Source organism: Silurus aristotelis, assembly GCF_946808225.1.
Source record: "Silurus aristotelis genome assembly, chromosome: 20".
Lineage (NCBI taxonomy): Eukaryota > Metazoa > Chordata > Actinopteri > Siluriformes > Siluridae > Silurus > Silurus aristotelis.
The window spans coordinates 15,675,315-15,702,961 of NC_139593.1; the positions used below are offsets into that span (position 1 = coordinate 15,675,315).

The following is a 27,647-nucleotide window of genomic DNA, read 5'->3' on the forward strand; positions in this document are numbered from 1 at the left end:
GGCATCCTCTCCCCTTCCAGAATCCTGTTAAACAATCTGGTTAAAAACTCCACTGCCATCTCTCCTAAACATCTCCACGCTTCTACCGGTATGTCATCTGGTCCAACCGACTTTCCATTCTTCATCCTCTTAATCGCTGCTCTCACTTCCTCCTTACTAATCCTATCTACATCCTGCTTCACCAACTCCACATCCTCCAACCTTCTCTCTCTCTGATTTTCCTCATTCATCAGCTGCTCAAAATACTCCCTCCATCTTCTCAACACACTCTCCTCACTAGTCAACACATTTCCCTCTCCATCCTTTATTGCTCTAACTTGCAGTACATCCTTCCCAGCTCGGTCCCTCTGCTTGGCCAATCGGTATAAATCCTTTTCTCCTTCCTTAGTGTCCAACCTCTTATACAGTTCCTCATATGCCTTTTCCTTGGCTTTCGCCACATCCCTTTTAACCTGCTGCCGCATCTCCTTGTACTCCTGCCTACTTTTCTCATCACTCTGTCGATCCCACTTCTGTTTTGCCAATCTCTTTCCCCTAATGCTCTCCTGCACTTCCTCATTCCACCACCACGTCTCCTTGTCTTGCTTTCTATTTCCAGATGTCACACCAAGTACTTTTCTAGCTGCCTCCCTCATCACTCCTGCGGTAGTTGCCCAATCATCCGGCACCTCTTCACCACCACCAAGCCCCTGTCTGACCTCTTCCCTGAACCTCACACTACACTCTTCCTCCTTCAGTTTCCACCATCTTATTCTTCTTTCAAACCTTACTTTCCTCCTCTTCTTCTTCGCCTCCAAAACCATCCTACAGACCACCATTCGATGCTGTCTAGCTACACTGTCCCCCGCCAACACCTTACAGTCTCCAATCTCCTTCAGGTTGCATCTCCTACACAGAAGATAATCCACCTGTGTGCACCTTCCTCCACTCTTATATGTCACCCTATGATCCTCCTTCTTCTTAAAATACGTGTTCACCACTGCCATTTCCATCCTTTTAGCAAAATCTACCACCATCTGCCCTTCCACATTCCTCTCCTTAAAACCATACCTACCCATCACCTCCTCATCACCTCTGTTCCCTTCACCTACATGCCCATTAAAGTCTGCCCCAATCACCAATCGTTCTTTCCTAGGTACACCATCTACCACTTCATCTAATTCACTCCAGAATCTTTCCTTCTCCTCCATCTCACAGCCAACTTGTGGAGCATAGGCACTGATGACATTTATCATCATCCCTTCAACTTCCACCTTCACGATCATCACCCTATCAGAAACTCTCTTCACCTCCACTACACTCTTACTGTACTCTTCCTTCAGAATCACCCCTACACCATTTCTCTTCCCATCCACACCATGATAAAACAGTTTAAACCCACCTCCAATGTTCCTGGCCTTACTCCCTTTCCACTTGGTCTCCTGAACACACAACACATCTACCTTTCTCCTCTCCATCATATCAGCTATCTCTCTCCCTTTACCCGTCATAGTACCAACATTTAAAGTACCAACCCGAACCTCTACTCTCCTACACTGCTCCTTTTCCTGCCGTCTCTGTAGACGCCTTCCTCCTCTCCTTCTCCTCCTTCGGCCAACAGTAGCCCAATTTCCACCGGTACCCTGTCGGCTAACGATACCTGTGGCGGTCGTTGTTAACCCGGGCCTCGACCGATCCGGTATGAAATTCTCATTTGTGATCCGCATATTTGATTTGGCACATGTTTTACGCTGGATGCCCTTCCTAACGCAACCCTCCCCATTTACCCGGGCTTGGGACCGGCACTAAGAGTACACTGGCTTGTGCCCCCCTAATGGCTGGGTTATAGTACTATTATATAGTATAAAGTATAAAAAAAAAAAATAAAAAAAAAATTTATTTTCTTTAAAAGCCCAGAACTAAAACTTTCCTGTCCTGAGCACCAAGGAAACAGATGTTTTTTCGACCACAAAGCAATATCTAGTTGCAATTAATTATGTTTTGCTATTAATAATGTTAAACACACAAAATTTAATTAAGTTCAAACATTCTCACACTGTCTACATTTCTGTACAAAGAAAAATAAATAGGAAAAAAGCATAAAACACCTGACTATTACAGCTATATGTGTTTTTTCCCCCAAACTTTTACCACAAAGTTGAAGGCACACAATTGTATAGGATCTTTGAATGCAGTAGCATTACATTTTTCCTTTCACTTAAACTAGGAGACCAGAACCTGTTTCATCATTATGTCCCTTTGCACAAAACGTTCTCCATTAAGATTAATTCAATTCAATTCATTTTTATTTGTATAGCGCTTTTAACAATGAACATTGTCTCAAAGCAGCTTTACACAGATAATGTGGTGATTAAACGTAAATATGTTCTTTGTAAGTATGTTTGTCCCTGATGAGCAACTGTGGCAAGGAAAAACTCCCCGAGATGGCAATAGGAAGAAACCTTGAGAGGAACCAGACTCAAGAGGGAACCCATCCTCATCTGGGTTGCACTAAATGTCAATTTGAAGCAGATATACAATGCTGCGGGGTACAGTGATGACGATCAGAAGCAAACTGCACTCCCGAGTCAGTGCAGCAGACCGCCGACACCAACTACAGTCCAATCCATCCTCAAAGCACCCGTTCTACTCCGGAATTACAAGGAGCCACCCAAGGTGTTGATGAGAGACCGTCCCAAGCTGCACAGAAGTGTGAAGATCCACGGAGGGGAGAGGGGCAGGAACAGTGGTCACTGGAGCCTCAGGAGCATGTTTAACTCGAGAGAGAGAGAGAGAGAGAGAGAGAAAGAGGAGGGTGACGGGAAGAGAAGGATATAGATTATTAAGTACCAACAGATAGCCAGCACCTTTTGATCTAAGTAGGCGTGGAGGATCATATTGGTACAGAAGTTCACTTAGATACTGTGGTGTGCGAGCGTTAAGTGCTTTATACGTCAGTAGTAGTATTTTATAATCAATGCTAGATTTGATTGGGAGCAGTGTAGACTGATTAAAACAGAGGTGATGTGGTCATATTTCCTAGATCTAGTGAGGACTCTTGCTGCTGCATTCTGAACTAACTGAAGCTTATTTATGCACTTACTCGCACACCCAGACAGTAAAGCGTTACAGTAGTCTAATCTAGAAGTAACAAAAGCTTGAACTAGTTTTTCTGCATCCTGTAACGACATCATATTTCAAATTTTAGCAATATTTCTAAGGTGAAAGAAGGCGATCCTGGTAATATTATTCATGTGAGACTCAAAGGAAAGACTCGGGTCAATAATCACACCAAGGTCTTTGACAGCCGTACACGCTGAAACAGAAACACCATCCAGAGATGCTACGTAATCGGAAAGTTTACTTCTAGCTGCATGTGGTCCTAGTAAAAGTACTTCCGTCTTATCTGAGTTGAGCAGAAGAAAGTTATTAAGCATCCACTGTTTAATGTCCTTTACACACTTCTCAACATTGTTAAGCTGATCTGGCTCATCTGGCTTTGCTGAAATATACAGCTGTGTGTCATCAGCATAGCAATGGAAGCGAATCCCATGTTTATAAATGATTTCACTAAGAGGCAGCATATATAAAGAGAAAAGCAGTGGGCCTAAGACAGTTTCTTGAGGAACACCAAACTTTACCTCATAGAGTGTGGAGAACTCACCATTTACATCAACAAACTGATAGCGATCAGTCAAATAAGACCTGAGCCAAGAGAGAGCTGTTCCCTTTATTAGACTGCACCCCAGGCGTTCACTTCCTAAATCAGTGGCTGACTTAAGTAGCACACTTGTAGCTGTAACAAATTTCCACAAGCACACTCCAATATCTAGTAGAGCGCCTTCCCAGAAAAATGGAAGTTATTATAACAGGAAAAGGGAACTATATGTGGAATGGGATGTTCAAAAAGAACGTATAAATCTTATTATCAGGTGTCCAGAAACCTTTTTCCATATTGTGTATCTACTGTACTCAGATAAACTGCTATGCTTTATATTAATGTATATATTTATGTTGGCTTTTTCTTCTTCTTTTTCTTCTTTTAGCTGCTCCCTTTCTGGATCGCCACAGCCGAACATCCGTCTCCATACTACTCAACCCAACTACCTGTATGTCTTCCCTCACCACATCCATAAACCTCCTCCTTGGCCTTCCTCTTTTCCTTCTTCCTGGCAGTTCCATCCTCAGTTACATCCTTCTAACGATGTACCCCATGTCCATCCTCTGCACATATACACACATATATATACAAACCATCTCAAATGCGCCCCCCTCACCTTGTCTCCAAAACGTCCTACATGCACTGTCCCTCTAATAAACTCATTTCTAATCCTGTCCATCCTCGTCACCCCCAATGGAAATCTCAGCATCTTTAGCTCTGCTACCTCCAGCTCCACCTCCTGTCTTTTACTCAATGCCACTGGCTCTAAACCATACAACATCGCAGGTCTCACCACAGTCCTATAAAGTTTTTCTTCCACTCTTGCAGATACCCTTCTATCTCAAATCACTCCTGCCACTCTTCTCCACCCACTCCACCCTGCCTGCACTCTTTTCTTCACTTCTCTAACACACTCTCCATTACTTTGCACTGTTGACCCCAGGTACCTGAACTCCTCCACCTTCTCCACCTCTTCTCCCTGCAAATGCACCACTCCACTGCCCTCCCTCTCATTCACACACATGTACTCTGTCTTACTTCTACTGACTTTCATTCCCCTTCTCTCCAGCACATACCTCCACCTCTCCAGGCTCTTCTCAACCTGCTCCCTACTCTCACCACAAATCACAATATCATCCGCAAACATCGTAGTCCAGGGAGACTCCTGTCTGACCTCGTCCGTCAACCTGTCCATCACCACTGCAAACAGGAAAGGGCTTAGAGCTGATCCTTGATGCAGTCCAACCTCCACCTTGAACCAGTCTTTCATTCCTGCTGCACACTTCACTGCTGTCACACTGTCCTCATACATGGCAAGTCAAGTCAAGTCAAGTTTATTTCTATAGCGCTTTTCCTGACAGACATTGTCTCAAAGCAGCTTTACAGAAATCAACAGTTAAGGTGAACGGTGTGCATTAATCCCTGATGAGCAGCCATGATGACTGTGGCAAGGAAAAACACCCTTAGATGTTATGAGGAAGAAACCTTGAGAGGAACCAGACTCAAGAGGGGAATCCATCCTCATTTGGGTGACATCAAGAGTGTGATTATAGTCTTTAAACAATACAGAACACTGGAGAGTGAGAACTAACATGAGCACTGGAATGTAAGATTAAATGGACATTCGATGCAACCCAGATGAGGAAGGGTTTCCTCTTGAGTCTGGTTCCTCTCAAGGTTTCTTCCTTATGCCATCTCGGGGAGTTTTTCCTTGCCACAGTTGCCACCGGCTCACTCATCAGGGACAAACTTACTTATAAACAAAACTGGAGAGTGAGAACTAACTTGAGCACTGGAATGTAAGATTATAAGTAATGATCTTTCTACAGTCTTTCACAGTCATTTTGGTTATAAAACTAGGAGCTACTGAGCAACTCATAAAATAGCTCAACATTTGCGATCATCACAGATCCAACACCAGCTTCTCCTAAACATGCTCCTGAGGCTCCAGTGACCACTGTTCTTGCCCTTCTCCCCTCCGTGGATCTTCCCACTTCGTCCAGGCCTGCCTCTGTATAGTGTTCTCTTTGACTGGAGGTCACTCTGTGCAGCTTGGGACGGTTTCTCATCAATGCCTTGGGTGATTCCATGAAATTTCAGAGTAAGAACGGGCGCTTTGAGGATGGATTTGGACTGTAGTTAATGTAAATGGTCTGCTACACTGACTCAGGACTACTTTTCGCTTCTGATCGTCATCACTGCACCCCGCAACATCGTATCTGCTATAAATGGGCATTCGATGCAACCCAGATGATGATGGGTTTCCTCTTGAGTCTGGTTCCTCTCAAGGTTTCTTCCTTATGCCATCTTGGGGAGTTTTTCCTCGCCACAGTTGCCACCGGCTCACTCATCAGGGACAAACTTACTTATAAAGAACATATTCATTTTTAATCACCACATTATCTGTGTAAAGCTGCTTTGAGACAATGTTCATTGTTAAAAGCGCTATACAAATAAAAATAAATTGAATTTAATTTAATTGAATTGAATTGTAGTTACTGCAGGTCTGCACATCTCCCTTATTATTAAAAAAACGGTACCAGCACTCTCCATCTCCATTCCTCAGGCATCCTCTCAGCTTCCAAAATCTTGTTAAACAATCTTGTTAAAAACTCCACTGCCATCTTTCATAAACATCTCCATGCTTCTACCGGTACATCATCTGGTCCAACTGACTTTCCACTCTTTATCCTCTTAATAGCTGCTCTCACTTCCTCCTAACTAATCCTATCCACTTCCTGCTTCAACATCTCCACATAATCCAACATTTTCTCTCTCTCATTTTCCTCATTCATCAGCTGCTCAAAATACTCCCTCCATCTTCTCAACACACTCTCCTGACTATTTAACACATTTCCATCTCCATCCTTTATTGCTCTAACTTGCGGAAAATCCTTCCCAGCTCGGTCCCTCCGCCTGGTCACTTGGTACAAATCCTTTTCTCCTTCCTTATTGTCCAACTTCTCATACAGCTCCTCATATGCCTTTTCCTTTGCCGATTTCCACTGATAACCTGTTGGCTAATGATACCTGTGGCGGTCGTTGGTAACCCGGACCTCGACCGATCAGTCATGATTTACACAATTTTTTTTCTTGTGTGAATCCACACAAACTCAAGAACATGACAAGGATATGAGTGTTTTCCTGAAATTACTGAACAATACACAAAAAAATTCATAAATGAGGCCCAGTTTCGGGAAAGTTTTTCCTGAATGAAGACCTCAAACTTTAGATGTTTCACCATAATAAGAAACGTCTTATGATGATGGCATGATTGTGATATATTGACTTTGACTTGTTGAATTGTGTTTATTGCTTTAGTAATAACATACATTTTTTACTGTATGAGATACCTGTTAGTGATGCAGCGCTCTGTTATACTTTGTTTCTGTATAATATTGATGGTTTCTATAGCCATGGTGTCATTATGAGGTTATAAAGTAGTGGACTGATTTAGGTTGAGGACACTGAAGGCCGAGGTGTGACTTGTCAATGGTGTATAATAATTTGCGGGCGTGCGCGTGTGAGCGCGCTCGCGAGCGGCTTCAGCGTCAACAGCGCGCCAAAAACCGAAAGAAGCCTGTGGGCGGGGCCGCGATCGTTGCGCCGTATTCACGTCACCGTGTGCGTATCCAATCAAATTGCGGCGCCGTAGGACACCGCCAAGATTAGTTTGATGGCTAACTCAACAATATAGCTGTGGGCTTGTAGTGGTTCAGCTAGCTAACCTCCACAGCGAGCTAGCTAGCCTATCACCTAACACCTCCGCCACCTCCTCCTCCTCCTCCTCCCCCCCCACCACCACCACCACCACCACCACCAGCAGAGTCCCGAACCCGAACCCGGCGTTCACGACCTCTACAGCAGTAGTAACCCCCAAAACTTAGAATGGCGACCCGGAGTGTGGAAACCTAGCTGAAAGGTAAGCGGCACAGCAACGACACTCCAGCCGCGGCTCTCAGCATTAACCCAGCTAACATTAACTATAGTTAGCCAGTTTTGCTAGCTCCACTTAGCATAATTCTGGCCTTGGAGCTAGCCAAACAATTAGCCTCAGAAAGATTAACAATTAGTTTTAATGGTTTAAAGTTTCAGTTGTGGGAACTGGTTTATTTTGGATTACCTTAAAGTGAAACCGGATTATATCAAACCGAATTAATGACACTTTCCTTCACAACAACTTCATTACGTATACTGTGGGTCATATTATATGTACTAATACAATCAGAAGCGGATTATTTTTGCTTTCGAACATTCCAAACTTTATCTATCTATCTATATATCTATCTATCTATCTATCTATCTATCTATCTATCTATCTATCTATCTATCTATCTATCTATCTATCCACGTGTGTGTGTGTGTGTGTGTGTGTGTGTGTGTATATATATATATATATGAGCGAGAGATCTATAGATATATAGATGTGTGTGTGTGTGTATACACACACACACACATCTGCTGTATACACACACACATACATAGATAAAGATATAGATAGATAGATAGATAGATAGATAGATAGATAGATAGAGAGATAGATAGATAGATAGATAGATAGATAGATAGATAAATAGATATAGATAAATAGATGTGTATATATACACACACACCCACACACACATACATATATATAGATATATATATAGATGTATATACACATAAAATATTATATACACATAATGTGTATATGTGTATATATATATATATATGTGTATATATATATGTGTATATGAATATGTGTATATGAATGAGTATGTGTATGTGTATATAGATAGATAGATAGATAGATAGATAGATAGATAGATAGATATAGATATAGATATAGATATATAGATAGATATAGATATATAGATGTGTGTATATATATATACACACACACCCACACACATACATAGATATAGATATAGATAGATGTATATACACACAAAATATTATATACAAATAATACACATACATGTACTCATTCATATATATATATATATATATATATATATATATATATATATATATACATACAGTGAGGAAAATAAGTATTTGAACACCCTGCTATTTTTTCAAGTTCTCCCACTTAGAAATCATGGAGGGGTCTGAAATTGTCATCGTAGGTGCATGTCAACTGTGAGAGACATAATCTAAAAAAATAAATCCAGAAATCACAATATATGATTTTTAAACTATTTATTTGTATGATACAGATGCAAATAAGTATTTGAAGTAAGATGCACCTGTTTGAGGTCGATAGCTGCATAAAGACACCTGTCCACCCCATACAATCAGTAAGAATCCAACTACTAACATGGCCAAGATCAAAGAGCTATCCAAAGACACTAGAGACAAAATTGTACACCTCCACAAGGCTGGAAAGGGCTACGGGGAAATTGCCAAGCAGCTTGGTGAAAAAAGGTCCACTGTTGGAGCAATCATTAGAAAATGAAAGAAGCTAAACATGACTGTCAATTGCCCTCGGACTGGGGCTCCATGCAAGATCTCACCTCATGGGGTCTCAATGATCCTAAGGAAGGTGAGAAATCAGCCCAGAACTACACGGGAGGAGCTGGTCAATGACCTGAAAAGAGCTGGGACCACCGTTTCCAAGGTTACTGTTGGTAATACACTAAGACATCATTGTTTGAAATCATGCATGGCACGGAAGGTTCCCCTGCTTAAACCAGCACATGTCCAGGCACGTCTTAAGTTTGCCAATGACCATTTGGATGATCCAGAGGAGTCATGGGAGAAAGTCATGTGGTCAGATGAGACCAAAATAGAACTTTTGGGCCATAATTCCACTAAACGTGTTTGGAGGAAGAAGGATGATGAGTACCATCCCAAGAACACCATCCCTGCTGTGAAGCATGAGGGTGGTAGCATCATGCTTTGGGGGGTGTTTTTCTGCACATGGGACAGGGCGACTGCACTGTATTAAGGAGAGGATGACCGGGGCCATGTATTGCGATATTTTGGGGAACAACCTCCTTCCCTCAGTTAGAGCATTGAAGATGGGTCGAGGCTGGTTCTTCCAACATGACAATGACCCGAAGCACACAGCCAGGATAACCAAGGAGTGGCTCTGTAAGAAGCATATCAAGGTTCTGGCGTGGCCTAGCCAGTCTCCAGACCTAAACCCAATAGAGAATCTTTGGAGGGAGCTCAAACTCCGTGTTTCTCAGCGACAGGCCAGAAACCTGACTGATCTAGAGAAGATCTGTGTGGAGGAGTGGGCCAAAATCCCTCCTGCAGTGTGTGCAAACCTGGTGAAAAACTACAGCAAACGTTTGACCTCTGTAATTGCAAACAAAGGCTACTGTACCAAATATTAACATTGACTTTCTCAGGTGGTTAAATACTTATTTGCAACTGTATCATACAAATAAATAGTTAAAAAATCATATTGTGATTTCTGGATTTAATTTTTTTTAGATTATGTCTCTCACAGTGACAATTTATCTACGATGACAATTTCCGACCCCTCCATGATTTCTAAGTGGGAGAACTTGCAAAATAGCAGGGTGTTCAAATACTTATTTTCCTCACTGTGTGTGTATGTGTATATATATATATATAGATGGATAGATGGATAGATGGATAGATGGATAGATGGATAGATGGATAGATAGATAGATAGATAGATAGATAGATAGATAGATAGATAGATAGATAGATAGATGTGTGTATATATACACACACACCCACACACATCTACATAGATATAGATATAGATAGATGTATATACACATAAAATATTATATACACATAATACACATACATATACTCATTCTCATATATATATATATGAATGTGTGTGTGTGTGTGTGTGTGTGTGTGTGTGTGTGTGTGTGTGTGTGTGTGTGTATATATAATAATGTATATGTATGTATATGAATATGTATGTGTGGAGAGTAAGACTATTCAGAAATGTGATCCAATCTGTAGGGAAATGGTAAAGAAAACAGGATAAGTGTATATCGTTAGTGTGGCCATGTTTCATGCTCGTGCAGTCAGTTGAAGGTTGTGGAAAAGCAAATTGTTATGGTCGTATGCATGCATGTTTTGTTTTTCTTTTTTTTTCCCTTTAAATTCTTGTATTGTCATTTCCAAACGATTTCTGACCAATCCATATTATATATATATATATATATATATATATATAAATTTTTATTTATTTATTTTTTAAATACCCTTCTGCAATGTGTTTTTCTGTCTATCTTCCAACGTTTATTTGCTTTAATCTTCAGGAAATTTCGCCATTTAAACCATGAAAGCCATGAAAGAGAAGTAACAAATAAAGACCGAACGGTTATGTAAATGCCTGATTACAGCAAACACCCTGAACACACTGTGTAATACGCTCTCATTTCAACAAGTGTGGCTTTTCCCTGTTTCCCAAACTTCGTATCAGACTGCTTCCCTCTACATAAATGAGAGTAAAAAAATCTTTGGCTAGTTGTGTTGGTTTTTTTGCGAACCCGGCCCTGAAGCGCATCTCTATTTGCACGTTTAAGCATTTTATTGTTTAAAAAAAGAAAGTGGGATTTGATAGCACTTGCATTGTGGAAGTAATGTACAGTTTCAGTTCTGTAATGAAGTGAATGTGAAGGATCAGATTTTTCTGTCTTCCTGCAGGGAAAGCAGACCAGAAGCAGAGACGTGCAGCGGAGAAGACGCTCTTCGCAGCTTCTGCAAGAGCCAAACATGATGGCAAGAGATGTAAGTGTCATGGGACAATGGATAATGACAAACACCATGTCAGCATCATTACTCAGTAAAAACCTAAAGAGGAAACTGTCATTTCCTGAACCCAGTTTAAACATCACAGGATGTATAGTGTGTGCCACTGGGCTGCTCCTTATCAAATTGTAAAAATTCACTCGCTTGTTTTTGCTTTCTGTTTATCATTTATGTTTAGATACACTCCATGAACAAAAGATAAGGCAATTATGTTACTTTTTGAACTTCCCATTCCACATTTAGCCCCCATTTTGCTGTTTTAATTCCCTCCACTCTTTTAGACTATATTTTGGAGTTTGCTTGTGGAGATTTGTGCTCATTCTTCCACCAGGGTGTTTTTAATTCAGGTACTGGTGTAGGTGTGGGTGACGAGGCCTCGGATGCAGTCAGTTTTTCCAATTTATCCAAAAAGGCTCTGTAGCACACTACTCAAGATCTTCCACTCCAACTAATGCAAACCAGATCATGTCGAACGCTTTGTGTAAAGGGGCGGCATGGTCATGCTGGAACAGGTTTGGGTCAAGTTCAAGTGAAGAGAAATTGTAATGCCACTGGTTCCGAAGACCCTGTACAAATTTGTGGTAATGGTTTGGGAATAAATCGTTAATGGCTGAAAAAGTCAGGTGTCTTGTATAATGTAGTTGTAAAATGTAGTGTCAGAACTTGTATCAACAAATACACGAAAGTACCAGTTCTGGGAAAAGACGGCATTAAATACAGATTTTAAATGCATTAAACACAGTTAAATGGGCCGCTGCTCTCAGAGTGGGAGAGTTTCAGTGCCAATCCATTCTTTATTCGAGGCAATCAGAGTTCTGGACAAGTGAAATATGGACTAAATGGTGTGATATCCAGCTAATGCATGTATAATTTATCTACCCTCTTAACCACTAAAGCGTTGTTCTTTTTTAGCCTACATGTGATTTAAGGCCACTAACCCACTTTTTTGTCTTTCTCCAAAGGGTGGTCTAAAAGAAACCAGTGGAGAGCTGAAGGTTTTTACCCCTCAGAATGTGAATCCTGGAACAGGTGAGTACGCCTCAGAATCCAGGTGTCATTATTTATTACTTTGCACGTTTGTACATGTTAATGTGAAGGGTTCGTGTGATGAGATTCAGGAATAGGACATCAGGATGCATGTGCTATTCTTACAGGATCTGTGTCTGTGTGTATTATATCTGCTTTTAACACAAAGGGCTTAAAATACACAGCCGTTACCTTTGGAAATGGAAAACGACAGCTTTTGCTTGAAATGACTACAAATTCTATTTATAGAAAAGGACTTTACATATAGGCCTGGACAGTATAACAAAGATTACGTTACATTATAGCACATTCATTTTTTCTCCCGCTTCTCCGTAATTCGGGTCGCGGGGGCAGCAGTCTAAGCAGGCCCCTGCCTTCGACTGCTGCCCAATCCTCACAGCACGGTCCCTCCTGCAGGTGGTGAGCCCACGGGAAGGCGGCCCCACGTCACTCCGACATCACGGACCTTGATATTTCCCTCGTAAGGGACCCCCGGAGCATAGAGGGTTAAGGGCCCTGCTCAAGGGCCCAAGAGTGGCAGCTTGGCGATACCGGGGCTTGAACCCCAGACCTCCCGATCGGCAACCCAGCGCCTTAACCGCTGGAGCCACCACTCCCCCATTATAGCACAATTCTTTTCTTCACATATCCCTGAAATGTCGGGAAGCTGGGGTCAGAGCGCAGGGTCAGCATAATGCAGCACCCCTAGAGCACATAGGGTTAGGGGGCTTGCTTAAGAGTGGCAGCTTGGCAATACTGGGCCTTGACCCCACAATCTTTCAATCAGTAACCCAGAGTCTTAAGCACCGAGCTCCCACCTCCCCTATGTGTAACATTGTTATATAATATATATAACATCATAATAATACTTTGGTATACACTAATGCGATGATGGTGAGCAGTGAGTAAGATGTAATCGTTTCTCCCCCTTTCTATTTGGCTCTGCATCATTTAATTTTTTTTGCAGATGTACAGTTGAATAATTCAGCTTCACTATATGGACTATTGCATTGGGACACCTGACTTTGACGTTGTTGTTGGTATGCAGTAGCATTAAATAGTTCCTTAACTCGAACTTGGAGACCCAAACCTGTTCCGGCATGACACGGTCCCTGTGCACAAAGCCAGCGCCATTAGGATATGCTTTGCATGGGTTGGAGTGGGAGATCTGCTACTAGATATACCTCATGTTGCAGAAATGTATTTACGAGTTCCTTTAAAGACTTGATGAACTTGTACTATAAATGTTGTAACAAAAAGCATTTGTAGAAAGATTTTGACATGAACAATCCTGGTGTCAGATTGAACAGTTTATGATTAATGTTAATTGGATTAATAATTAGAAAGTAATTGTTTGCTCAGGGTGGTCCTACCAGCTACAGTAGAAACCACATACTGTACAGGGCCCTCTATTAAATACAGTTATTGGCACCATTTTATTCATCTTTGTGTTCCAAGATAACAGCTCACAGTCTTCTATAATACCCGATTAGGTTGCAGAATACATGGCAAGGGATCTGAGACCTTTCCTCCATGCAGAATCTTCTCAACATTCCTTCTAGTTTACTGGGACATTTTTTATAAAGGACAGAAATTGACTTGCTTTAGCCTTTTTTTTTTGTTTTGTTTTGTCATTTCCCATTTGTGTGACACTTAAACAACACGCATCACAGCTTTATTTCTTGGTCTTACCCATTGTGATGAACGACTAAAGGAATTTAGCGTATGTGTTATCTCGGGTTTCTACCCCTGCGAGTCACGGTTGGACAATTTCTCGTTCCTCGTCACCCAGGCGTACTAAAAGAAATGTGATATAGCAATGGAAATATACTTTAAATGTGTTTTACTCAGAAATTCATAGCGGTGCTAATAAATGTGGCACGTATATACAAGTTAAATCTGTTTTGTGTTTCCTTTTGTTTGATACCCATGAGTGTTTTTGTGAACAAAAGATTACAAGTTTAAACATTTGTTTTAATTCAGATGTAGACACCTAAAGTTTTCATGTAAATAACATCTTTCCTACCAGGTCCAAGTGTCTCGATCTAAACTCTGTAGCTTTTGATGCATTTTCCTGGTTGCTATAACAAGAGCTTGCGAAATAACATTTGATGCAATACACCACATGCTAATGTTTCACGTTTGCCACATGCAGATTAAAATGTCTCCAGTAGAGGGCAGGCATCCAGAGCTTCACTGTTTAGCCCTGGTTTTTGTTTTTGTTTTTTTTGTTCTAACATCCAGATGTTAGCTAGTAGAGATATGGTTCACTCTTCGTGTGTTTCTGATGCACGTACTAATATCTGCTTTCTCCGTCAGGTGCCGTGGTGTCTCTGGTGACTCTCCATCCAACCAGCATTAAGCAGATGATGCCTAAAGCAGTCGGTGCCTCAGGTGTTAATGTGCTTTCACATGTGGTAAGAAATCTGTGGGTCATCACCATTCAGGGTATCTGCACCACACGTCTTGTTTGTGTCTCTGACTATGTGATAGGACTTTCCATTCCCAAATTAAACCATGCTTACCTCCACCAGAGCTCCTTTCCCTTTCTCAGGTTCCACCCATTCTCTACTTATGGCCAGGGCTCTTTTTATAACTACTTTCTGTCCTCTAATGAGGTTTCCTCATCCTTCCTGTGAATATTGTTTGGAGCACAAGAGCGATCAAATCCTCCATTAACATTAAACGAGGTGACCTGCAAGAGTTCCAGCTAAGCTGATCACAGAAGTTTGGAGTCAGCAGGATTAGAGCGCAAATCGTCGCGATCATCCAATTAAAGACCTAAACTTTCAGCCAGATCCGGGTGGGAGGTGGACACTGGGATATTGTTGGTTATCACTTTGACTTTGTCTCACTAACATAAATGATACAATGATGCTGTGAGGTTTTCGGAAGCTTGCAAGATTAACACAATGTTTTTTTTTTTGTTTTTTATTTATTTATTTTTTTAAGCAGCTTAGGGAGGTTGTTGTTGTTTGGCAACCTGAAACAAGAAGTTGGAATGCGATTTAGATTACCTGTTTGTTTGGTCAGAAATATTTCCTGGACTGAATCTCAGAATTAAAGTGATTTGATTTTAACTGAGTGGGGTCTGTATAGTCTATACAGGGGAAAAAAGGATTAAAGTTTGTCATTGGATGACAATGTTGCTAAATTCACAGTAACAAATCATGCTTTCTGCCTATTACTTACTTCGAACTATCAGCATGTGCCATGCAGAAATGTTTTTATATTCGATTTAATCTTGCCTGGCCATGTTCCAGAAACAACACTGTAAGAAGCCGGTTTAACAAACAGGGTAGTAAAAATGCTAAATTGTTTGAGCTGAATGTTGCATGTTGTTGGGTGTAAGTTTCTCCTGTTTGTAATTAGATCAGATTATTACAATGGCTGATGCTTTTGCACTGTGATTGTAAAATATAATTTTATAATAAAGATTAAAAGTTTATAAGATGAGATTTAAAAATCTTGCTTCTGTGTACCACCACAATGGATTTAAAATTAAAAATCTAAATCTATTTGAATATTTTTTAATAACTATTTAGGAATTATAGTTATTTTCTAAATCTCAATTTTTATAGTTTAGAAAATTTCCACTTTAAATGAACAGAGAGGCTGAGAATGCCTGCCCGGTTCTCAAACAAGCTTATTTGGTTAGATGTAAACACTTTTACTATAATTATTAAGAGAAAGCGAAAAGGAAGGGCTTATGATCCAATACATACCATATGAATTATGGCATGGGAATGTATGGCCAGTAGAACCAGAAAAACTGTGTTGTTTTTTTTCTTCCTTTCATCTTTCTTTTTTTTTTTCTTGCCCTCCTTCTTTCTTCTTTCTATCCTTTTTTGTTTCCTACCACCTCTTTCTTTCCTTCCTTCATTCCATCTATTTCTTTTGTTCTCTTTCTTTCTGTCCTTCCTTCCATCTTTCTTCTTTTCTGTCTCTCTTTTTTTTTTTTTTGTTCTCTCTTTCTTTTGTGACGCTGATATTTGCAGGAGTTGTGAATGTATGGAGCAATACTTTGCAGGAACAGTAAAACTGATATTAAAAAAAAACAAGCAAGTATGCTTTGTATTTACTGAAGACAAAACTGAATGCGGAAAGACATCTTGAAAAGCTTCATTAGAAATCCATTTTTGGTGCCGTACAGAAGCAATACACTTGGACCAGATTTGATTTGGTAGTAAATGGCAAAATTTCACCATGTGAAGGTTTTCTTACAAATTTAATGGGAATCTCACTTCATTAGTATGTGATTAGCATTTGGTTGATGCTGTTATTTTATTGTCATATGAAGTGTCTCAGCAATGTAATAGTAGGGTTTTTCAACCTTTGGAAAGTGAAGGTACATTTGTATAATCTGTATGTGTAGGTGATTGGCACTCCTCAGAGGCCTACCGCTCCAGCTAGTGCTGCTCTGTTAACCAGCCCCAGAACACCTAGTGCTCAGTTCCTCACACCACAGACACACACACGAGAGGCTTCACCGTGGTCCAGTGGGTAAGTCATGTGTACTCTGTCATCTCTCTGGATCTCAGCAGGATGTTAGCACTCACACCACTTTGTCTTAGTCCCCATAGTGTCCTTGTGCTGTAGCAGAGGCACCTTTCATTAGCAGCGGTGATTACCTGCAGGTTCACCATTTAACACTTTCTTTGGATGTTTAATATAACTTTTTATTATTATAATACCCCTGACCACAAGATCTGCTTTTTGAACATCCCACTCCACATTTAGTCCCTTTTTGCTTTTATAATAACCTCCACTCTTCTGGGAAGATGTTCCACTAGATTTTGGAGTGTTCTGGGGTGCAATCAGCGTTCCAATTTCTCCCAAAGGTGTTTAATAGAGTTAAGGTCAGAGCTCTGTAGCAGGCTGCGCAAGATCTTCCACTCCCACCCATGCAAAACATCTTCATTTGTGTACGGGGGCCAGTGTCACGCTGGTTTGCTTATCTTAGTACGAGTGAAGAGAACATTTCATCCCATCCAAAGATCTTATACAATTGTGCGCCTCCAACACTGTGGTAACGGTTTAAAAAAAAAAAAAACTCATACAACGCGAAAAAGTCAGGTGTCCCTCCTTTTATCGACCTCCTTAAAAAATTTATCATGCCGTTCAAGTGTTACACGAATAATGCAAACGTGCGTCATTTATATTTTTTTTTATATATAATTATTTTTTTTTTTCCTGAATATTTTACTTACTAAATACAAACCACGAATTTCATTACTTATTCACACTTTCAGATTCAATCAAATTTAATTTAAACTTTTAAAACAAATTAAGTGCACAAGCATACATGCAAAACGTTAACTGTCAAAAAAAAAACGGCAATATGTAAACCACAAAGCCCCTGGTTATAAATCACAGCTTCTAGTCTAAAGTATAATTTGATATGTATGGTATAATCCAGGATGACCATTTTGTAATAAAGAAAAGCAAACAAAACTATTTGCTCAGCATATTATAGATTAAATTTCAGTACCTAAACTTGTATCTCTGAAAATAATAACAATCATTCCTGCTGGATAACCTTTTACACTAAAGGGTATATAGTGATTTATCAGTGATAGTCATTGTTTTTTGCTAAAGAAAAATTACTATGTTTCCCAACAGACGCAGCAATAGAAGAGGGGAGAAGAATGGAAAAGGCTTGAGACATTTCTCCATGAAGGTGTGTGAGAAGGTTCAGAAGAAAGGTGTAACTTCCTATAATGAGGTCGCAGATGAGCTGGTGACCGAGCTGAGTTCAGGAGACAACATCTCTCCTAACGAATCAGTAAGTTCTCACCATTGACGTGTACACCTGCCTTTTTTTTTTTCTTTTTTTTTTTTTTTTTAAATTGTCGTTCTCCAGTGTTAAAATCCATGCAACTAGGAGATTGGAGCTTAATTTTAATTTAACTTAATTACACTTTTGATGACTTGCTACTCGGATTGATATTATGATCATATTTCAGTTCTAGTAGCAACTTTTAAAAAGAAATGATTTCCTTAAACCTCTTTTTTTGGTCTATATTTTGAGGTTTTCCAAAGTAATAGAACCGCAGTAGTAATCTTTCTGATTGTCTTTGCTTTGTACACTGATAGCACGTGTATGACCAGAAGAACATTCGGAGACGGGTATATGATGCACTAAACGTCCTAATGGCGATGAACATCATCTCCAAAGACAAGAAGGAGATCAAATGGATCGGCTTCCCAACCAATTCCGCTCAGGAGTGCAAGGACCTGGAGGTTAGAAACTTATACTGTAATATATTGGTTTTTGTTTTCAGTGCACTCCAAATGCTTTTGGAGTCAAAACATACACCTATCAGCCATAACATTAAAACCACCTACTTAATATTGTGTAGTTCCTCTGCCAATACGGCTCTGACTTGTCAAGGCATGGACTCAACAAGCCCTATGAAGGTGTGCTTTGGTATGTGGCATCAAGTCATAAGCAGTAGATACTTTAAGGCCTGTAAGTGGTAAGGTGGGCCCTCCAGGGATCTAAATTGTTTGTCCTGGCACATCCCACAGATGCTCGATCAGACTGAGATCTGGGAAATTAGCAGGGTAACACCTTGAACACTTTTGTATTGTCATTAAGAGTTGCACTTGGTCATCTGTGCTTAGGCCAGTTTCCTGGCAGAACATTGCTCCAAACTTCACAGTGCTCTGCTAGCTTGCTTTCTCACCAGAGTGCATCCTAGTGCCATTTCTTCCCCAGTTAGGCGACACGCAGACGTCCACGTGTCAGCAGTCTGCTACATGGCCTCACGACTACAGGCTGCATTTGATCTTCACTGCACACCTCAACAACGTTTAACTCTAACGAACGGACATCCGGTGCCACCCAGATGAGGACGGGTTCCTTCTTGTGTCTGGTTCCTCTCTCAAGGTTTCATCATACCATCTCATGGAGTTTTCCATGCCACGTTCACCATCGGCTCGTTAGGGACAAGCGTACACTTATAAAGAATCCTATTCATTCTTTATTGTCTTAATTTTACCTGACCAGGTCACATTTTTTTCCATTGTTCTTTGGTCCAGTTTTTATTCTCACATGCTCAATGTTGGACAGGAATAAACCTGGCCTCTCTGAAGACCCCATGAACACTTCTGGCTTGCGGATCAATTATATCAGTCTCGCTGGTTAATGCCATACTTTGATTATAACTGGTAAAGTTGCACAGTTCCTTCCTGAAACGATGCCCCACCTCTGCCTACAGGCTCCTCAAATCCTCTACATGTTTGGAAGTACATATTTGTCTGAGCAATTTTTTTTCTGTTATGAAGATGAACAAAAGGGCACACAGGAGTCGCCCAGCACAGAACCGATCCCCGAACATGAATGAACTGACAGCCAAGAAACAATGCCAAGCGTCCTGTTCAGGCAAACATGCACAAGAGCAGAATGTTGTTAAATGTTTGGCTCTCTACATAGACCAGGGGTGTCCTAACATTTCCACAAAGGTCCGATGTGGGTGCAGGTTTTCATTCCAAACAATCAAAACCAATTTCGCTCCCCATGGCCTTGGGTGTCCATTAACAGTAAAATGATTTTTTATTTTTTTTTTTTACTGACCAAAACTGGTAACCAAAACAAGAAACTGGGACCAAACTGACCAAAACGAGAAACTCCCCAGAAGACCTGCTCTGTCTCAGCCATCACAATTGGGTGCAGTCAAAGTTTCTAATACAAACTAGATACTTACACTTGCTCAGTTTTTAGATCTCATTGTTTACTCCTACACATGACGCCAAGTGACGTCAGGTGCCACTGATACAAGATAACATTGGTTATTTTTCACGTCTGCGGTCTTGATGGAAAGGCTGGTCTGTGTATATTGTGAGCGTCTTGTGATTTGAAGACAATTTAAAACGAACAAATGGTTTCTTCATTTGCTTTTATTAGCAGACGCTTGCATGGTATGAATAGGATTTTGGTTTTTCTTACTGGAAAGCGTGGAGGGGACACACACTTTTGCACACAACCATACATCCCGGGGGTTGGGATTAGTGGTTATAATTTGAATACAACCAGAACATAAATCAAGGGTAATTATTGAATTTATAAATCAATGATCTGTTGTTGATTTTGAGTGTTTTTCTTGAAAGGCCGAACGCCAGAGACGACTTGAAAGAATCAAACAAAAACAGTCTCAGCTTCAAGAACTTATATTACAGGTACACACACACACACACACACACTGGTATTAGCATGTTCATTTAAACCATTAGACTGTTATAGCTTCTAATCACAAACCTTTATGTTTAACATGTGGGGGGGGGGGAATGCATTCAGCAAATAGCCTTCAAGCGCCTGGTTCAAAGGAATCGTGAGGCAGAGCAGAAGAATTACAGGCCTCCTCCCAACACCGTCATCCACCTCCCCTTCATCATAGTGAACACCAGCAAGAAGACAGTCATCGACTGCAGCATTTCAAATGACAAGTAAGTCTCATTCTGCCCTGTTCTCCTGCTTTCCCGACGTTCCTCAACCATGCTCGGGCTAAATTTCTCATCTTTTACAGGTTCGAGTACCTGTTCAACTTCGACAACATGTTCGAGATCCACGATGACATCGAGGTGCTAAAGCGCATGGGCATGGCGTTCGGGCTCGAGTCGGGCAAATGCACGTCAGAAAATCTAAAGATAGCCCGGACCCTTATACCTAAAGCTTTGGAGCCCTTTGTAACAGGTCAGAACACAAACACGAGGTTGAGAGCTCTAAATTGCAATAAAAGGTTTATAAAAAGCTTTAATCAAGTACTCCATGAATCAACATCGGTTCTTTCATGACTAGGGTTGCAACGGGTCAGGGAAAGTTCTAGTAAATTCCTGGAAACTTCATTTGGGGAATTTCTTTAATATTCCAAGTTGGAAACTTACCAGTAATTTATCGGATTTTATTGGAATTAATTAGAGGCTTTGCGTAAATCTATATAAACTTAATCATATACAAACATATAAACATTTTCTTTGGTCATAAGCTGACATGCATGCGAACCAATACAGATTAAAAAAAAACATTTTTGACTGATTTAATTGTATAATTTTGTTGAACGATGGCTTACACACAGCACAAGGAAGTGAAAAATGTGCTTTTGTCTCATAGACACCTCTCATCTTCATGTTGGTTTATCCTTTTTAAAAAGAAATGCAGAATAAAACCAGAAATTAAACCAAAAGTATCTATTCGGAGCTACCGATCGTTTAAACCATTAGGCTTAGATGACAAACCTGAGCACCAAGAAACAGCTGTCAGTCACATGTTCCTCTAGACCAGGGGTCACCAACATGGTGCCTTTTCTAAAAATAGCTCGCCATAGCGCCACTTACCAATGATACCAGCTGCATCTAATTGTTTTGTTGCTATTCTTTTTAAAATTTTCTATTCACGGATAGACCAAGAGTCGGAAACCGGAGCATGGTTAAACACCTTTTCTTTATTTAATCTGAACATATACAAGGCAGAGGTTTAAGGAGAAATAAAGGGGAAAGGTAATGGGGAACAGGTGTAGGTGATTAGAGCAGAGAGAGGCTGAGTTAGAGCTTCGGAGGGAGGCGTCACACTTGCATTGGTGTGAATTTAAAAATGTTAAATATTTAAAAAAATAATATTAAAATATAGATGAATAATATAAATAATAACATATAATTAAAGGTAAATTTAGCAAATTTGTTATTTCAGAAGTGTGTAGCAAACTGGTAGCCCTTCACATTAATTGGTACCCAAGAAGTAGCTCTGTTTCAAAAAGGTGCTCTAGACAGATAGTTATTGGGGAAAAGAACATCCATAAAACTTATATTAATTTTTTTTTTCTTTTCCAGATAGATTAGACAGACTTCTATACTAAACCTAGACACAATTTAAAATTGCTTTACCTCTGAAAATATGTATGGCTAGGATTAGATTTGGATGGATAAAAGATGGATGGGTAGAAATGTAATTGGATGGCTGGATAGATAGCTGAATGGGTAGATTGCTAATGGGCGAATGCATGGATGGGGACAAACTTACAATTATAAAGAACAATCTTATTTGTTCTTTAACACATGGGATGGATGGACTTCTATACTAAACCTAGACACAACTTCAGACTGCAAATTTATCTCTGTAGAGATGGATGGAAATTGAATTGGATGGATAGAAGGATGAATTGCACAGCAGTATGAATATAAAACAAATCTTATTTGATGTGTTTGTGTAGATATGGCACAGGGAGTCCACAGACAGATTAATGGAGGCTTTTCTCATCCAAACAGGTGAGTTCCTCTGCCATTCATCTAAATTCCTTTTGGAAATGGAAACGTTTTGTGGGTAAACAATCTCCAATTAGAGATAATAAACACACTAAACAAAAATTGTATTTTCTCACGGACTGTGTCTAAAATTTACGTAGGCAAATGTGAGTACGATTTTGCACAATTGACAAAACCTGTTAAGCATCAATTAGTGGATTGAATTAACACACAGTACAGATTCAAAACATTTTTATAATGTGCTCGAGTTGGATTGATCAGGATCAGTTGTGCCAGCTGTAATTAAAAAGGCAGTTTTAGCGTTACCGTTTCCATAGTGACAAGGACTTGCAATGATAAGTGTTGTAGAGGTGTATCTTAGTTCAGTAATAAAGCACAGAACAAAAACATCTCTTTTTAAGAAAGCGAAAAGAGAAAATTATTGTTTACAGCTATAACATTGTTGTGTTTACAGAAACCAGCTATTCACAAGAACAACAAACAAACAGTAAACAATAAACACAAAAAGTACATTGACGTTCGTTATTAAGCAGCAGGCGAGTAACGGCGTGTCTCGTAACGATGTTATTCTCATTCGTAGTGATAACGGTGCCGTTGCGACCGTGGCCTCCAGTTCCAACAGCTCGTGCCACGGCAGCTCTCGCGACACTCCGGCGTCCTTCCTGGAGGACGAGGAAGAGGATGAAGATGACGATGATGAGGACTTCGACGATGACGACGACGAAGATTAACTCGCTCACCATTGCCTCATTCAGCGAGGTTATAGATGTGGGTGGGGCGAGATGTCAGTTTTGAAGAGAGGTCTCTGTTCTTCTGGAAGCTCTGAAATGCCCCGTGTGCTTGTACGTTCTAGCGAACGAGCAGCTACCTTGTAAAAAACCTCAGTGGTGCTGTGGAGAAATTTTTTATACAGTGTTTTGTTACCACCCCCCCAATCCCATACACACACACACACTCCTCACTGTTTATAATTCTTTCAAAACACTCGGACATTGAGACCTAATGCTCACGTGATCTGCTTATAATGTCTTCACTGTGACCATCTACATAAAAATGTTCATCTCCTGCCCAAAGATCAATGAAATTAAATATTGTTTGATTTTTATAGTTGTTCTCCTACTACTTTTCATACAGGCAACTATTTTTCTTACCTTGTGTGTGTTTTTTTTTTTTTTTTTTTTATCTGAATTGTTTTCACTAAGCGTCACATAACAATTTGTGTTTGTCATTTCAAAGGCGGTGTGGCGTTAAAATTTCTATGTAAATTCTTTTTTTTCCGCACAATTATTTTTTGAAAGAACAAATAACCTACAGATAATATACATTTTATATGGTTTTATATGGACGTGACGTTGTTCTTTAGTTTTCCTCTGTGTTTGTGTCAACGCTAAATAAAAAAAACAACAAAAAAAAATTTTTCAGGAAGGGCTAAAAAGAGCATGAGACATTTGCAATCTTTTTATTCATATCTTTATTTTTAAGACTTAACCGTGTGTTTGATTTAACTTACAATCCATTTAAATTAAAATAATGTCTTTTGGACGAGTAAAAACAACTCGTACTATTTTTGTTTATTCTGTAAGATTGTAACTAATACAAAGGCTGATTTTCAAAGCAAGTTTGTTTGTTCTTGATTCGTACAGGAATGAGGTGGAAAAATATAAATGGGGGAAAAAAAAGGCACACCTATAATTGAACATGAACATGGCTAACTGAAAGCCTTTAAATGAAAAATCACTTTTCCTTCATAGGGATCGTAGAAGTTCTGATAGGCGATGTTGTTGGCCATCAACCTGCACTGGATCACCGCATGCCTTTGGTTAACCAGGTCGAATTTCACAGCCACCAGCGGATTCACGTAGGTTGGCTAGATGAGAACGCAATACACAGTATACAGATAAACTATTCGGACAAAAGTATTGGGACACCTGACTTTTTTTTTATTTTTTATTCCATACGAAGTTATTTTTCCAAAAAAGTTGGAGGCACACAATTGTATAGGATGTTTGGAATTGTATGGAAATGTAGTTTTCCCTTTACTCGACGACCCACACCTGTCCCAGCATGATGATGCACCTGTGCACAAAGCCAGCTCCATGAAGATAAGCTTTACATGGGTTGTAGTGGAAGCTCGTGAGTGGCCTGCTATAGAGATCTGACCTCAACCGTATCGAACGCCGTCTTTCTCGCAATCCCACATATTTCCACATACACACACCAAAATCTCGCAGAACATCTTCCCAGAAAATTGGAGATCATTATTTACAGTAAAACAAAGACTAAATGTGCAATATTTAAACCTTTATAGTCAGGTGTCCACAAACGTTTGTCCTTAGTGTACATGTCTATGAAAAAACAGAATAGATGTTAAAAGTGCTGTACCTGGGCCAGCTTGCCATAATATGGAAAGTATGAAAGGTCGAGAGATCCATTAACAGGGTAGTACGTGTAGCCTTGAACATTATCTTCACCTTCCTGTAAAAACACACATTTCACATTCAGCTTTTTGCTGATATCAGTGATCGGCATCTGCGATCCGCACTCACCAGGACTGTGCAGTTCACATACGGAGCACTTCCCGTCCCGTTGTTTGGCAGGAAGTTGATGACCTGAGAAGAACAATGAGCTATTACTTCAAATCTACCGATCAGCCTTTGGATCGTTCTTCCATAACCCTGTCTTACCCTGTTCATCTTGATGATTACACATGGCTGGCTGGTGTTGTAGCCAAATGTGTGGTCATCAAGGCCAGAACAGCTCCCCAGCGTGCTTTGGTAGAAAGGACAAGACCACTTGGTATGTTTCGGAGCGTTGAACTTGTGTTGGAAGAAGTACTTGCCAGTAGTACAGTTATAATGATTGCATTGTGACTGTTTGGTGTCGTTGTATGCTGAAATAGGGGCGGGAGGGAAAATAAATTAATCGTACAACCGTTAGTTTTTGCAATTGATATATGCAGAGGAGATACGTACGTATAAGGAAGTCCTGAAGAATCTTGGACATCTTCATCCAGTCTTTCTTATCTGACATATTGTAGCTGATCTCTAGAACTTCATCATTGTATGTGTCCGGCCAGACCATTACACCTTTGATATAGTATACGGGACAGTGTGAAAGCTGTGTGTGTATGAATACATATATACACACATCGCAATGAAAAGCGGATTTATTAACCTGGTGATTTTAATCGGTCCTGATAATCTGGGGTGTATGGATCCAGTGTGTACATGAGCACGTAGATGGCCAGGGAAAACAAGCTCGTCATCACCACGTAGAATGCGGCGTAATACAGGCTGATGTACACTGAAATACAGAGGTCAAAAAATGTGTGTGAAAGTCTAGTATGCACTACATTGAGTTTATTAAGCATGAAAAACAAATTCTTGATTTCGATCTGCAAATCTTTTTCGCTCCGTCTTATCTGTCAAAAGTAAATATACCACGTTTCTCACAAGGGCACCACAAAGTCAGATGAAGCTCGTGGGTTGTGCTTGTCTGTGCTAATTGCATTTCAGAAAATGTGCAGAATTCAAGAAAGGCATATTCAAGGTCCTAATTCAATTCTGTGTATGTTAATTCTATTTTTGTCACACAGTTGGAGAAACGAATGTCACCGCATGATGTACTGTGTATGGTTGTCTATGTGACCAATATAAATTGAATAAAAAAAAATTAATAATTTGGCCAAAGAAAACTGCAACAGTGCAGCGGTTTCATTAAAGCTGAGTTTCCATATTTTAAAGTATCTTAACTCGGTTTTTCCAATTCTTTTGAGTTAAATAGTTTTTTTTTGTTTTTTTGTTTTTTATGAAAAACTTTCTACAACACGACAAATAGTTTTTAGATTTATTTATTTATTTTCTTTCTCTCAGATCTTTGTCGCTGTTATCTGTTTTCTTCTATGTATCTTGTTAGCTATCATCTAAGTTAGTTAGCCTGGGGTTTTCTCATTTTTCTTAATAAAAGAGGCATCAGTTTTCCATTTTTTTCATACAACAGAAAAAAACTTTTTTATTGAATGAGGGGAAATTAAAACTCTCAACTTTTATTAATATTTAAAGGACCAAGTGCAGCTTCACTTGACAGAATTTGCCGTACTTACCCCATCTTTCCGGCGTTCTTCCCATGATTTTCCCTTCATCGGAATTCCAAACAAAATGGCCAAAGTCTTGACACCTCTGGCCACAGGTTCTCTTTTCCTTTAGAGTAGCCATTGTAAAACACTTGAATAGGGGATACTGCTGTTGTTTGCAGGAAATCTAACCAAACTGTTGCTTTTCCAAATGATTCAGAAAGTTGTCCTCTTCCTCCAGGACTACCTTAGATTCCTTTGGATTTCTCTGTGTTGTGTGGACACGAGGTTTGTTCTCCTATCACACATCTTTTTATATGTGGTGATAAGCACACAATTAACATGCATCACTCTGGGCAGGACTAACCACTCGCATGTATTCTCAATCACTTAGAAATGGAAATGTGTAGAAATTCATTGTGGTCACCTTGAAGTGGCCACCTTGGATAAGGCCATAAGATCTCGCCTTGAGTTTGAGTAAGTTCTTGGTACCTTATCAAAGGTAGTAGAACTCAGAACACCTCAGAGATAAACTGTTACACTGTTAACATTGACCACTTGAAGTAAAAGCCAAGTTTTTTTTTCTCCTTACTGTAAGTGTTATTCACTTAAACACTGAGTATTTGGCCTGAAATTGAGGAAAAGCTTAGTTACAAGAGACTTTGTAACCCCGAAGATAATCTACTCTAGGGGTCAAGTGTGCCTAATAAAGACCAGATTGTGTTGGGAAGTAATGTCCCAAAGCATTTCTGATCCCATTGACCTCCAAACCTTATTGCTGTCCAATTTATAGTGAAATGGTTTGACACACGTTAATTGTATGAAAGTTGAGTCCTCAAGGGTTAACATGAGGAAGGTATTATGGAGTTAGGAGATAAGGGCTTTATGAAAGGTGATGAGACTGGCAGATCTGCTTGT

At 40.0% G+C, this 27,647-nt stretch overlaps 2 protein-coding genes across 3 annotated transcripts; one reads left to right on the forward strand and one right to left on the reverse strand.

Moving 5' to 3' along the window:
* The first annotated feature begins 7,418 nt into the window (after positions 1-7,418).
* tfdp1b (transcription factor Dp-1, b) lies at positions 7,419-24,271 on the forward strand. Of its 2 annotated transcripts, XM_083522412.1 has the most exons (13): positions 7,419-7,562; positions 11,267-11,350; positions 12,334-12,400; positions 14,717-14,814; positions 16,773-16,900; positions 18,020-18,182; positions 18,494-18,640; positions 20,510-20,578; positions 20,697-20,845; positions 20,926-21,092; positions 22,606-22,660; positions 23,112-23,144; positions 23,238-24,271. In XM_083522412.1, exons 2-13 carry the CDS (start codon positions 11,336-11,338, stop codon positions 23,386-23,388), a joined length of 1,242 nt encoding a protein of 413 aa, XP_083378538.1. In that variant the 5' UTR covers positions 7,419-7,562; positions 11,267-11,335; the 3' UTR covers positions 23,389-24,271. The 2 variants fall into 2 exon arrangements, with proteins under 2 accessions (XP_083378538.1, XP_083378539.1); XM_083522413.1 differs by lacking the exon at positions 23,112-23,144.
* LOC310715814 (potassium-transporting ATPase subunit beta-like) lies at positions 23,797-27,509 on the reverse strand. Its single transcript, XM_083522528.1, has 7 exons — positions 26,760-27,509; positions 25,832-25,960; positions 25,630-25,743; positions 25,342-25,547; positions 25,204-25,266; positions 25,040-25,132; positions 23,797-24,524 (listed from the first exon to the last, which is right to left on the reverse strand). Exons 1-7 carry the CDS (start codon positions 26,869-26,871, stop codon positions 24,366-24,368), a joined length of 876 nt encoding a protein of 291 aa, XP_083378654.1. The 5' UTR covers positions 26,872-27,509; the 3' UTR covers positions 23,797-24,365.
* Positions 27,510-27,647: the final 138 nt, after the last annotated feature.

Bases quoted from the DNA above. Each gene is read 5' to 3' on its own strand.
- tfdp1b (XM_083522412.1), top strand. The intron at 22,661-23,111 runs GTGAGTTCCTCT...TTGTGTTTACAG, and splicing joins GGCTTTTCTCATCCAAACAG to AAACCAGCTATTCACAAGAA. The intron at 23,145-23,237 runs GTAAACAATAAA...TCTCATTCGTAG, and splicing joins ACAAGAACAACAAACAAACA to TGATAACGGTGCCGTTGCGA.
- LOC310715814 (XM_083522528.1), bottom strand. From the start codon at position 26,871: ATGGCTACTCTAAAGGAAAAGAGAACCTGTGGCCAGAGGTGTCAAGAC. The intron at 25,267-25,341 runs GTAAGACAGGGT...TGTTCTTCTCAG, and splicing joins TAATCATCAAGATGAACAGG to GTCATCAACTTCCTGCCAAA. The intron at 24,525-25,039 runs GTACAGCACTTT...GTTCTCATCTAG, and splicing joins ATTATGGCAAGCTGGCCCAG to CCAACCTACGTGAATCCGCT.